Raw genomic sequence first — 13,540 nt, 5'->3', positions numbered from 1 at the left:
GCTGCTTTCAACTACCTGAAAGGGGGTTCCAAAGAGGATGGCTCTAGACTGTTCTCAGTGGTAGCTGATGACAGAACGAGGAGTAATGGTCTCAAGTTGCAGTGGGGGAGGTTTAGGTTGGATATTAGGAAAAACTTTTTCACTAAGAGGGTGGTGAAACACTGGAATGCGTTGCCTAGGGAGGTGGTAGAATCTCCTTCCTTAGAGGTTTTTAAGGTCAGGCTTGACAAAGCCCTGGCTGGGATGATTTAACTGGGAATTGGTCCTGCTTCGAGCAGGGGGTTGGACTAGATGACCTTCTGGGGTCCCTTCCAACCCTGATATTCTATGATTCTATGATTCTAATGTAATTTGCTCGCACACGATACAAATATTCCACTTCCACCCGCCAGATGTCTCAGAAAAAAACAAGTTGTTGCTTCTGATTTGCTGTCCTAGGCAGTGACTGTTTTACATTGACACTTGTGCCATGAGCGCTGCGGCGCTGGCCGTGCCCCGGGAGGGTGTGGTGCAAACCGAAATAGCGGGTGTGTCGGGTTAATGGCTAGGCCATGCAGGCCCTCTGCGGTCCGTAGACCCCAGCTTGAGAACCGCTGCACTAGGGGGCGCTGTCCCCTCAGACCCAGTGCTGAGGGTAGGAGGCTCAGTGGGGGGCCGGGCTGTGGGGAGTGGGGGCACTAGGGCACTGAGCCCTGGCCGTGCACATTCCTCACTCATCCTGTCGCCCTTTCCATCGCATGGGGTGTTTGCTCCCAGCACCTGCTTCCAAGAGGGGTTCTTGGGCACCCCCACTCCCCACCCTTGCCCTTTGCTGGGCTAAAGCCTGGTGACGTTCTGCTTTCAAGGAGCACCTGCAGGGGAAGCTCTCCCAGCAGGGCACGGTGTGTACCCACAGCCTGCATTGCCCCCGGCCCCTGGCATGCATTGCCCCCAGCAGGGGACGTCATGTGCCAATGGCCCTGCACAGCCCAGCATCCATTGCCCCGGGACCCGCAGGCTGAGCCGGGCACACTGGGGAGCCCAGTGTTTCCTGGGGACACTTCCCACCTGAGCACAGATGGGTGGCAGGCGACCCAGGCTGGCTCCTGGGATGGAGGAGACGCTGCCCACTGGCCCCGGCCCTGGCCCTGCTGGGCGGGGAGCTGAGCTGGAGCAGCCCGTGGCCCGCGGGGCCCCATGGCGGGGGGAAGGGGGCCTGGGTTGCCGAGCCTGCCATGATACCCTCTCTCTGTGCACCAGCTGGGGCATGGCCGTCAATGTGTATTCCACATCCGTGACCAGCGAGAACCTGAGTCGCCATGACATGCTAGCCTGGGTCAATGATTCCCTGCACCTCAACTACACCAAGATCGAACAGCTCTGCTCAGGTAGGGGTCCTGGGCCCAGAACCACTCGAAGGGCAAGGGCAGGAGGGGCCCAGCGGCTCTGCCCCAGCCAGCCAGCCCAGCCGTGGAGAGGTGCCCTCTGGGCGGTTGAGTCCTCAGCCCCTGCCCTGTCCTAGCTGGGGAGAGGTGCCCTCTGACCAGCCGAGCCCCCAACTCCTGCCCTGTCCCTGCCAGAGGTTGCAGGGCAAGGGGGGGCCCAGGTTCGGGATCCAGGGACTGGGGGGGCGTTGGCAGAGCTGTGCCGTTCCTGGCAGGCATGGAAGCACCCGCGCTGCCTGCATAGGGTGCCAGGTGTCCGTTTTTTGACCGGAAGGGCCGGTGGAAAAGGGACCCTGGCGGCTCCGGTTGGCACTGCTGACTGGGCCGATAAAAGTCTGGTCAGCAGGGCCCCAGGTCTGAGGCAGTCTCCCTGCCTGCCCTGGCTCCATGCAGCTCCCGGAAGTGGCCACCAGGTTCCTGCAGCCCCTACATGCATGGACGCTCTACCCCCCACCCCCGAGTGCCGGCTCCGCAGCTCCCATTGGCTGGGAACCATGACCAATAGGAGCTGCGGGGCTGGAGCCTGTGGGCAGGAGGGCAGCGTGTGGAGCCTCCCCGGCCGCCCATGCGCCTAGGGGCTGCAGGGACTTGGCGGCCACGCCCTGGGAGACGTGGGAAGTGCCACCGGGACCCTGAACCCTCTCCTGCTTCCCAACCCCCTGCCTCAGCCCTGAGCCCCCTCCTGCACCCAAACCCTTATACACAGAGCCTGCACCCCACAAGAGAGCCCTCGCCCCCGCCCCCCAACCCTGTGCCCCAGCCCAGTGAAAGTGAGTGAGGGTGGGGGAGAGCGAGTGAGGGAGGAAGGGGGAAGGACCGAGCGGGGGCAGGGCACCGGAGAAGGTGCGGGGCAGGGTTTTGGTTTTGTGCCATCAGAAAGTTGGCAACCCTATGCCCGCAGGTGCTGCCTACTGCCAGTTCATGGACATGCTCTTCCCGGGCTGCGTGCACCTGCGGAAGGTGAAGTTCCAGGCCAAGCTGGAGCACGAATTCATCCACAACTTCAAGGTGCTGCAGGCCGCCTTCAAGAAGATGGGGGTGGACAAGGTGGGTCCCTGCCGGGCACTGCTCCCATCCGCCCTGCGGCTCGGCACGTGGGGGCCCAGTTAGCTGGACTGACCTGAGGGCCTGGACTGCTCACCCTCTGCCCCAGTCACTCGGGTGCCATACGGCCTGGCAGGGGGCTGGGCCCCTCTCCCGACTGCCCTGCCAGGCGCTGAGCCGCGTGCCCAGGGGTCAGTGACCCCTGGAATGTGGGGACCCCGGTGTCAGAGATCCGGGGGTGGGAAGCCCACCTGGGAGCCTGAGGCGAGTGCGGACAAGGCAGAACCACCAGCCTCCCTCCCTCCCCCCATGCCTACCAGCCTCCCCCTGTACCTGCCAGCCACTCCCTGCCAGCCTCCCCATGCCCACCAGCACCCTCTGTGCCCATGACCACCCTCCAGCATATCTGCCAGCCCCCCCATACCTGCCAGCCACCCCGCACCAGAACCCCATGTGTGCCTACCAGCCTCCCCCTGTACCTGCCAGCCACCCCCCACCAGAACCTCCCTGCATGCCTGCCAGCCTCCCCCTGTGCCCACCAGCATGCTCCAGTATGCCTGCCAGCACCCTGCAGAATAGCCGCCAGCACCCCCGCATGCATACCCACAACCAACACCCCCGCATGCCTGCCAGCAGCCCCCACACCTACCGGTCACCCCTCTGCCAAGAACCCCGCAAACCTGCCAGTCACCCCATGCAAGATTCCCCATGCCTTCCAGCCTCCCTCTGTGCCAGTCAGCAGCCCCTGCATGCCCACCAGCCACCCCCTGCCAGCATCCCCTGTGCCCACCAACGCCCCCACATTCCTGCCAGTACCCCTCCCACGTGGCTGCCAGCCACCCCCCACCAGCACCTCCCTGTGCCAGCCAGCACCCCCCGCATGCCCGCCAGCCACTCCCCACCAGCACCCCCTGCCCCCACCAATGCTTTGGACTGGCTGAGACAGGCCCAGGGAGCCGGTAGGAATCGGCATTACCCCAAAGTCTCTCAGCAGCTGTGGTTGTGGGCAAATGCCAGTTGACCCTGCAGGAGCTGCCCTGGCGCTCACCCTTGGGCGCAGTGGGGGAGCACGAGCCTGCCGGCCCCTCACGCCCTGCGTGTCCTTCCAGATCATCGCAGTGGAGAAGCTGGTGAAAGGGAAGTTCCAGGATAACTTTGAGTTTATTCAGTGGTTTAAGAAATTCTTTGATGCCAACTACGATGGGAAGGAATACAACCCGCTGCTGGCACGGCAAGGGCAAGAGGTGGCACCGTCTCCAAACCCAGGTGATCAGAACTTCAACAAACCCAAGAAACCCATTGGCACTGCAGGTAATGTCGCCGACCCCTGGAGGCAGCTGGCACCCCCGCCCCTGCGCCTGCAGGATCCCGACTCCGCCGGGGTCGCACAGCTTGCTAGCATGGCCTTCGGCTGCCTGCCCCAGCCCCTGCACCGGTGGCGCCAGTCGGGCCCTGCCCATTGCGCCGGCAGCCCCTGGGTGGCATGGCGCCGCGTGCGGTGTGTTGGTGGCTCGGGAGTGCCAAGTAGGTTTGGAGGGGTGGGGCACTCCCAGAGGTGGGGGGCGGTGATGGATTGGGGGCAGCAAGGGGATGGGTGGCAAGGGGGCGGGAGGCCAGCAGAGGGGTGAGGGATGGGGTGGGGGGCCGGTGAAGGGGTGCGTGATGGGGGGTTCCTCCTGCTGCGGATCCACCTGCCCCACCCTGCCCAACCCAGCCGCTGGCAGTGAGTGCCGGCCTGGCACAGGCCCTGCAGCATTGCAGTGTCAGCGGAGGGAGGGGGTGGCTAGAGGAGGGGCACAGCCCGTAGGCCCTGGGGGCAGGCGGGTTCCCCAGAGTGCAGGGAGTGGGGGCTGGCTCGGTATCACGGAGTCCCTGGGCGATGCTCTGGATCTGCTCCCCATGAAGCCAGGCAGGACTCTGGGGAAGTCTCCTTTCTGGGAGCAGCCTGTCTGCAGGACACACAGCTCACCCGGCTTCCACCTTCCTGGGTCTGACCTTGGAGCATTCAGCCTCCTCTGCCCCTCCGTGCACTTCCCACAGCGAGTCCGCCCAGGCGGGGTCCTGGGGAAGCCAGAGGGTCCTGCCCCCCAACTCCGCAGCCTGACGTGATTCTCAGCCAGCCAGTAACACAGAAGGTTTAGTAGACGAGAGGAACATGGTCTAACACAGAGCTTGTAGGTGCAGAGAACAGGACCCCTCAGCCGGGTCCATTTTGGGGGGCAGGGAGCCAGACAACCACGTCTGCACTTCACTCCATGTCCCAGCCAGCCCCAAACTGAAACTCTCCCCCTCCCTCCTCCCCTGGGCTTTGTCCCTTTCCCGGCCAGGAGGGCACCTGATTCCTTTGTTCTCCAACCCTTTAGCTCTCACCTTGCAGAGGGGGAAGGGCCCAGGCCATCAGTTGCCAGGAAACAGGGTGTCGGCCATTCTCTGTGTCCAGACTCCTGCACACACCTGCCCTCTAGGGCTCTGCAATGATCATACACCCTTACCCCACCCCCTAGATACTTAAGAACTGCATGGGAAAACTGAGGCACCCCCACACTATTCAGAGGAAACATTAAGAACAGTCCCGCTTCCTCACATTCGGGGAGGGGCCTGCTGAGCTGGGGTGGGGCAGGGCGGGGTGGGGTGGGGTGGGGGGCGCAGCAGGGGAGGAGCCTGCTGAGCTCTGGGGGCCACAAGGGGGGGCCACAGAGCTGGGGCAGGTGCGTGGCTGTACGTGGCACCTCCCCCGCATGCTCCTGGCAGGGGGGAGCACCAGTTCGGGGGGGTGATATCTGTACCCCGCTGCCCACAGGGCCATGGGGCTGCCCCATAGGCATTCTTGTGCCCTCCCCTTCCCCCCACAATTGCTAATGAATGACACCCCCCCCCAGCCCGCACCACCATGGGGGAGGTCCTGTTCTCCCATCTGGGGAAACTGAGGCAGGGAAGACCCTGGACTTAGGGCGTGAAACCCAGGTGTCCTGACTGACTCCTGTGCTCTGGGCAGTGCCACCCTGCACCATGGTTTGTGTCTGCAACCCCCTGCCCAGCGCAGCCCTATATGACCCCTGGCCAGCAACTGCCTGACCCCCTGCCCGACACCCGCACCCCGCATGCCCGTGTCCCGCACCCCGCAGGAGGGGGCAGGGCCTGTGCTGAGCAGGGGCTCTGGGAGCAAGCTGTACCGGGAGTGGGGCACGCTGGGGGGTGCCTATGCTTGGGGGGGGCTGCACTGGGGTGGGGCTGTGCTGGGGCTGGGGGGGCTGCACTGGGACCCGTGCTAACCTCTGGCTGTCTTGGGCGGCTCTCTCCAGCCCCCCAGAGAACCTCCCCTACAGCCCCGAAGACGATGCCGGTGCCAACCCGAGTGACCAATGTCATCCCCAGCAACATCACCCGGAAAAACCCGCCTGCTGCCCGCAACGGGGGCAGCGAGGCCGACACCCAGATCCTGGAGCTCAACCAGCAGGTGAGGGGCGTGGCTGGCAGGGCTGCTCCCGGGGCACGGGCAGCAGCTGTGCTGGGCACAGATGCCAGGTCCCACGAGGGGCACAGGGGGCACAGACACCAAGCCCTACAGAGGGTACTGGGGGGCACAGGCAGCAGTCCCACAGGGTGCTGGGGGGGCACAGATGCCAGATCCCAGGTGGGGCATGGGAGGCACAGACGCCAGTCCCACAGGGCGCTGGGGGGCACAGGTGCCAGATCCCAGGTGGGGTGCTGGGGGGGGCACAGACACCAGTCCCACTGGCAGGGTTCCGGGGGGCACAGGTGCCAGGTCCCACAGGGTGTTGAGGGGCATAGACATCGGATCCTGTGCGGTGCTGGGGCGTGTCACAGGGTCCCCGGGTGATGCTCTGGACCTGCTCTCTACGAAGCCGGTCAGGACTCTGGGGAAGTCTCCTCTCTGTGAGCAGCCTGTCTGCAGGACACACAGCTCACACGGCTTCCACCTTCCTGGGACCTCAGGAGGTCATCTAGTCCAACCCCTTCTCAAAGCAGGACCCATCCCCAATTAAATCATCCCAGCCAGGGCTTTGTCAAGCCTGACCTTAAAAACTTCTAAGGAAGGAGATTCCACCACCTCCCTAGGTAACGCATTCCAGTGTTTCACCACCCTCCTAGTGAAAAAGTTTTTCTTAATATCCAGCCTAAACCTTCCCCACTGCAACTTGAGACCATTACTCCTCGTTCTGTCATCTGCTACCATTGAGAACAGTCTAGAGCCATCCTCTTTGGAACCCCCTTTCAGGTAGTTGAAAGCAGCTATCAAATCCCCCCTCATTCTTCCCTTCTGCAGGCTAAACAATCCCAGCTCCCTCAGCCTCTCCTCATAACTCATGTGTTCCAGACCCCTAATCATTTTTGTTGCCCTTTGCTGGACTCTCTCCAATTTATCCACATCCTTCTTGTAGTGTGGGGCCCAAAACTGGACACAGTACTCCAGAGAGGCCTCACCAGTGTCGAATAGAGGGGAACGATCACGTCCCTCGACCTGCTGGCAATGCCCCTACTTATACATCCCAAAATGCCATTGGCCTTCTTGGCAACAAGGGCACACTGCTGACTCATATCCAGCTTCTCATCCACTGTCACCCCTAGGTCCTTTTCCGCAGAACTGCTGCCTAGCCATTCGGTCCCTAGTCTGTAGCTGTGCATTGGGTTCTTCCGTCCTAAGTGCAGGACCCTGCACTTATCCTTATTGAACCTCATCAGATTTCTTTTGGCCCAATCCTCCAATTTGTCTAGGTCCTTCTGTATCCTATCCCTCCCCTCCAGCGTATCTACCACTCCTCCCAGTTTAGTATCATCCGCAAATTTGCTGAGAGTGCAATCCACACCATCCTCCAGATCATTTATGAAGATATTGAACAAAACCGGCCCCAGGACCGACCCTTGGGGCACTCCACTTGATACCGGCTGCCAACTAGACATGGAGCCATTGATCACTACCCGTTGAGCCCGACAATCTAGCCAGCTTTCTACCCACCTTATAGTGCATTCATCCAGCCCATACTTCCTTAACTTGCTGACAAGAATACTGTGGGAGACCGTGTCAAAAGCTTTGCTAAAGTCAAGAAACAATACATCCACTGCTTTCCCTTCATCCACAGAACCAGTAATCTCATCATAGAAGGCGATTAGATTAGTCAGGCATGACCTTCCCTTGGTGAATCCATGCTGACTGTTCCTGATCACTTTCCTCTCGTGCAAGTGCTTCAGGATTGATTCTTTGAAGATCTGCTCCATGATTTTTCCGGGGACTGAAGTGAGGCTGACTGGCCTGTAGTTCCCAGGATCCTCCTTCTTCCCCTTTTTAAAGATTGGCACTACATTAGCCTTTTTCCAGTCACCCGGGACTTCCCCGGTTCGCCACGAGTTTTCAAAGATAATGGCCAATGGCTCTGCAATCACAGCCGCCAACTCCTTTAGCACTCTCGGATGCAACTCGTCCGGCCCCATGGACTTGTGCACGTCCAGCTTTTCTAAATAGTCCCTAACCACCTCTATCTCCACAGAGGGCTGGCCATCTACTCCCCATGTTGTGATGCCCAGCGCAGCAGTCTGGGAGCTGACCTTGTTAGTGAAAACAGAGGCAAAAAAAGCATTGAGTACATTAGCTTTTTCCACATCCTCTGTCACTAGGTTGCCTCCCTCATTCAGTAAGGGGCCCACACTTTCCATGGCTTTCTTCTTGTTGCCAACATACCTGAAGAAACCCTTCTTGTTACTCTTGACATCTCTCGCTAGCTGCAGCTCCAGGTGCGATTTGGCCCTCCTGATTTCATTCCTACATGCCCGAGCAATATTTTTATACTCTTCCCTGGTCATATGTCCAACCTTCCACTTCTTGTAAGCTTCTTTTTTATGTTTAAGATCCGCTAGGATTTCACCGTTAAGCCAAGCTGGTCGCCTGCCATATTTACTATTCGGCCTCCTCTGCCTCTCCGTGCGCTTCCCAAAGCGACCCCGCCCAAGCGGGGTCCTGGGGAAGCCAGAGGGTCCTGCCCCCCAACTCAGCTGTCAGATGGGACTCTCAGCCAGCCAGTAAAACAGGGGTTTATTAGACAACAAGAACATGGTCTAACACAGAGCTTGTAGCTGCAGAGAACAGGACCCCTCAGCTGGGTCCATTTTGGGGGGCAGTGAGCCAGACAACCACGTCTGCCCTTCACTCCATGTCCCCAGCCAGCCCCAAACTGAAACTCCCTCCAGCCCCCCCTCCTCTGGGCTTTGTCCTTTTCCCGGGCCAGGAGGTCACCTGATTCCTTTGTTCTCCAACCCTTTAGCTCTCACCTTGCAGGGAGGAAGGGCCCAGGCCATCAGTTGCCAGGAAACAGGGTGTCGGCCATTCTCTGTGTCCAGACCCCTGCACACACCTGCCCTCTAGGGTTCTGCAACGATCATACACCCCCATCCCACCCCCTAGATACTTAAGAACTGGATATGGGAAACTGAGGCACCCCCACACTATTCAGAGGAAACATTAAGAACAGTCCCGCTTCCTCACAGGGGGCACAGATGCCAATCCTGCAGGGTGCTGGGGGGCACAGAAGCCAGGTCCTGCTGTGGGGCACAGACGCCGGGTCCCGCCGGGCTCTGTTAACGGCTCCTCTCCCTGCCCTGCCCAGCTCATGGACCTGAAGCTGACTGTGGACGGGCTGGAGAAGGAGCGCGATTTCTACTTCAGCAAACTGCGGGACATTGAGCTGATCTGCCAGGAGCACGAGAGCGAGAACAGCCCCGTCATCGCGGGCATCATTGGCATCCTGTATGCCACTGAGGTCAGTGCCCACGAGAGCGCCATGGGATAGCTCCAGCCTCTCTGCTGGCTGGTCCTTGGGCTGGTGCCAGCTGGCCCTGCTGGCCATCGGGGAGGCTGTCTCCTCTCTCGGCCCTGCCCTGGGCAGGGCCTGGGGCTCACGGTCAGCGGGTGCCAGGGCAGATCTTTGTGCCTGGCTCCGTCCCGTTCTGGGGCCTTGCTATGGGAGCTGGGTACAGGTCTCTCCTCATTGCCAGGACCAAGTGCCTGCCCGCGGGGCACTGAGCGGGTCGCTCTCGGGGAGGCCGGTCAGAGCCGTGCACCTGGCGCAGGGAGCGGGATGGGGCTGAGTTCCCAGGGGAGGTGGCGCCGGGCCCCCCGTCTCCTCCCTGGTGGGAGTCTCTCCGGGTGGTTTCCGTGGCACGGGGCCAGGGGAGGCTCACGCCGTCTCTGCGCCCCCCACAGGAAGGCTTTGCGCCTCCGGAGGATGACGAGGTGGAGGACCAGCAGCCGGAGGACCAGGACGAGTACTAGCTCTGAGCCCTCCTGCATCCCGTGACGCGCCGGCCGTGCTCGTCCTGACATAGACACTGGAGGGTTTGCGTGTACAGCCGCGGCCCGTGCTATCACACATTATAAGAGTTTCAACCAACCAGCCCACCACCCCAGTGCTTTCTGTCCAGCCAGCAGATCCTGGGACCCACGGACTCCGACACATGCCTAGAGAGGAGAACCGAGTTGTAAATACGCATGGGGCTGCCAGGGTGGGGAAGGGCCCCGGCCCTTCGGGCCCCTCACCCCCTCATCCCCCTTATTTATTTCAGTTGTCACCTTTGGTGTGAGCGCTGCAGCCTTCCCAGGGAAGGCTCCGGCCCCCGCGCCGCCCAGCCTGGCCCCTGTATTATAGCGCAGCCCGACCCCTTTGTGTATAGCCCCGGGATGGAGTTTACTTGCACTTTGCCTGTGTGGGCACCGGGGCCCGGTTGTCACGGCTTGGAAGCGTGCGGGCTCCAGGAGCGTCCCTGCACCACACGAGGTTTGGCCTTGCCCTGGCCTCGCAGGCGCTGGGGACGGCGCGTTGGTTTCTTGGTCTCAGTTCACGTTGTCAGAAACGACGACTGAGCTGCAAATGTGGCTTTCCCAGCGCGCCCCACCCCCTGCCTGCCATGCCCAGGGCAGGGGGAGAGGTGTCCACTTATCCTGGGGGCTGGCAGGATCCCAGAGCAGGGGACACCCCCAACACGACTGTGCTGGGGGGAGCGGGAGCCCCCAGGCTCCACACTGAGATCTGCGAATGTTCTTTTTCCCCTTTGGTCACCCACAAAGAGCCCCTCCCTGACTGCAGCGCAGGGCACTTGGCCCGCTGCTGGGGGTGCGGGACCGGGCCTGGAGGTGGAGACCCGGGGCCGGGAGGCTCAGTCCCTGCCCCTGCGGGTTCCAGCACCACCGCCGAGGGGCCTGCCATTTTGATGAGAATGCCACACAGCCGCTGCTGCCTTGCCCGTCTCCCTGTTCGTATTGCCTGTCTGCCCAGTCACCTGCTGTGCAAACCTGCATCTGTGTTACGTTGGATTTCAAATAAACTGGTGTGGTAAACGAGTGTCTGGGGGCATCTCTGGCTCGGCTACCCCAGGCCAGGGGATGGAGCACCGGGTTCCTCCGGAGCAGCAGGCCGGGGCCCAGCTCCAAAGGGGATGGGCGTCTCAGGAGGGCTAGGCCCTTTGGAGCTGCTGAGGGATGGGCACCTAATGCCCTGAGGTCAGGGCAGGGCCCCGGCCATCACTGCACAGAACGTGGCATCACGGCCAAAAACCAGGATTCCCATTGGCACACCCCACCAGCACCGTGCTTCCCTCCCTTGGCACCTCTTTGCTGGACCCTCGCTCAGGCCAGAGCCGGCCCTGCGGGGCCAGTAAAGGAAACCCCCGGAGTTCCCTGAACCCCGTCGAACTCACAGACCCATGCTGCACCCCCCATCATTCGCGCCATGGCTCTGCCCGGGGAGAGGGCTTGGCTTCCCCCAGGAGCTCCCCCTGCAATGTACCCGCTCAGCCCAAGACCCGTCTGTGGCCTGCTCAGACTAGCTACCATGCTCCCCCGAAGCTAACCCGCCCGAACCCCTGGTGTAGATACAGCTCCATCAGCAGGCGTGTCCTGCCGCCCACGAGCTCCTGCCGCTCCGGGGTAATGACAGCGCCGGCCCCCGGTTCTTGGTGTGGCCTGTGCTGCGGTTCCTCCAGCACCCATGGTGTGGACACGGCCTGAGAACGTTGCTGAGGCTGTCGGCACTAAACCCGTGACCTCACAGCCAGCACGGTAATTCCTGTGGGGGTGCATGTCTGCACTGCCCTCCTTGGGGCGCCGGGGCCATCCTCACCCGGCACCGTTCCACCCTCCGCGGGCCGAGCGCCCCCGTTCCCCTGCCTGCAGCCTGTGCCACAGGGCATCAGCTCCCTACCGCCCCCAGCGCTGCCCTCTGGCCTATGCCAGCCTCCCCGTCCCTACCAAGTGTCCCCCTATGATACCCAGTCCCTTTGGGCCCCAGTTTTACCTTAGCCCGCCATGCCGGTGGCCCCGCAGCACCAGGTCCATTAGAGACCCGCAAGAACAGCGAGGCCGGTGAAACCAATGGGAGAGATGGGGACAAACAGGTCCATGGCAAATAAAACAATACCACGTCCTAGGGCTGGACATCCCCACTCTCCTGCAGGCCAGCGTACCCCCCCCCCCGGGCCAGTGTACCCCCCACGGGCCAGAGTATCCCCCATGGGCCAGTGTATCCCACGGGCCAGATTATCCCTCACAGGCCTGCGTATCCCACGAGCCAGAGTATCCCCTAGAGGCCAGCGCACCCCACAGGCCGGATTACCCCACGTGCCAGAGCATCCCCTACAGGCCAGCGTACCCCATTGACAAGAGCATCCCCTACAGGCCAGCGTACCCCATTGACAAGAGCATCCCCTACAGGCCAGCGTATCCCCCGGGCTGGCATACCCTAGAGGCCAGTGTGTACCCCACAGGCTGTCCCCCCGATTGCAGCCACTTTGGGTGAGGTCGCGTCTCATAAGAGGGAGCCGCTGGCAGCTTGTGCTTATGGACTGAAGGGTGCCCGGGTTTCTCCTCACCCCCAAATATACCAGGACACACCTTTGCTGCTCACCTCCAGCTAGGCCCCCCTTACCATTCCTGTCAGCTTCCTCCTGAGGCCTCCGCCAGCTCTTTGCTACCGTTTCACTCAGTATTAAAAGGGCCTCCGTTGCCAAGCACACAACTCCCCCATACACACAGAGCGCGAATGGGTCTCCCCGCCCGGCTGGGGGCACCATGCGAGGCCACGGCCCGGGGTTGCCGAAGAGATCTTTGGTTCTGCTCCGGAACTCCTGTCCCCCGCACCACAGCGCCTGAGTCCGGCGGGACACCGGCTTTCAGCAGAGACCTCCCAGGCCACACACCGGTGAGTCTGAGTGTAAATCCCAGCCCCCCGGGATCCCGGTCACCCTTATGCCCACTTGGCATCAAGCGGTCCCTGGGTCGCAAACCCTCGTCTCCCCTCACTCTGTCTCGCCAGCCTGTCTGCGCAGGGTGTTCGTCGCGCTGACTGTCCTTGGGGGTGTCACTACCTAGGCAACACCAGATTCCCTTCCCCGGTGTGGGCTCCTGTGTGGGCGCCAGCCGGGCACCGTCCGTAGAGGTAAGTGCTCGTGTGCGGCTGCCCTGCTGCGCCATTTAATCGCTCCTGTTTCTGAGCCAGTTTCCTTTCGCGCTCTCCTAGCACGGTGCCAGGGGGCCACATGGCAGTGCCTGCTGCCTTGGTGTCCACAGCCCCCGGTCACGGCTGGCAGAGGAGTAGCCGGCTGGCTGGGGCCCTGCACGTCTTGTCCCGCTGGCCCCAGTGCCCCAGCAGGGGCGGTGAGTCTGTTTGCAACGGGCCCGTGTTAGCGGCTTACTAGCCTGCACGGACACGACGCCCGCGAGCGTCCGTTCAGTGATGCTGGCTCTAAGGGTTTCTCTGACAGCCCCAGCTCCTGGAGTCCGGCGGGGGATTATCAGACTCGCCACTGGCTGTCAAAGAAAAGGTGCATTTCTAGCCCACCTGGCTGCAGGGAACAGCTGGAAAACGGGCCCAGCAGGAAATCAACCGACAAGCCCAACCACGATTGGCTTAAAAGTCAGAGAGTCTTAAATTTGCTCTTTTTTTTAAACCTTGGGGGTTGGCAACAGTGCACAGCCATCCCTGGCCTGCCCTGCTCCTGGCCAGCCTCTCTCTGCTGAGCACAGGCTGGTCTGTCCCACGGGGCTACCCAGGGCAGCGTGGGGCAGG

At 61.8% G+C, this 13,540-nt stretch overlaps 1 protein-coding gene across 4 annotated transcripts in view; it reads left to right on the top strand.

Moving 5' to 3' along the window:
- Nucleotides 1-10,815, top strand: part of MAPRE3 (microtubule associated protein RP/EB family member 3) — a 76,675-nt gene extending 65,860 nt beyond the window's left edge. For 3 of the 4 annotated variants that reach the window (XM_075126267.1, XM_048846123.2, XM_048846121.2), the window contains exons 2-7: nt 1,240-1,367; nt 2,326-2,471; nt 3,578-3,779; nt 5,771-5,925; nt 9,089-9,241; nt 9,685-10,815. In XM_075126267.1, the coding sequence (XP_074982368.1) occupies nt 1,240-1,367; nt 2,326-2,471; nt 3,578-3,779; nt 5,771-5,925; nt 9,089-9,241; nt 9,685-9,753 (853 nt within the window). In that variant the 3' untranslated portion in view covers nt 9,754-10,815. The remainder of the gene's footprint in view (nt 1-1,239; nt 1,368-2,325; nt 2,472-3,577; nt 3,780-5,770; nt 5,926-9,088; nt 9,242-9,684) is intronic. The other variant, XM_048846119.2, reaches the window with a different exon arrangement.
- The last annotated feature ends 2,725 nt before the right edge of the window (nt 10,816-13,540 follow it).

Source organism: Caretta caretta, chromosome 3 (assembly GCF_965140235.1).
Source record: "Caretta caretta isolate rCarCar2 chromosome 3, rCarCar1.hap1, whole genome shotgun sequence".
NCBI lineage: Eukaryota > Metazoa > Chordata > Testudines > Cheloniidae > Caretta > Caretta caretta.
This window is presented reverse-complemented; position numbering and strand designations above follow the sequence as displayed.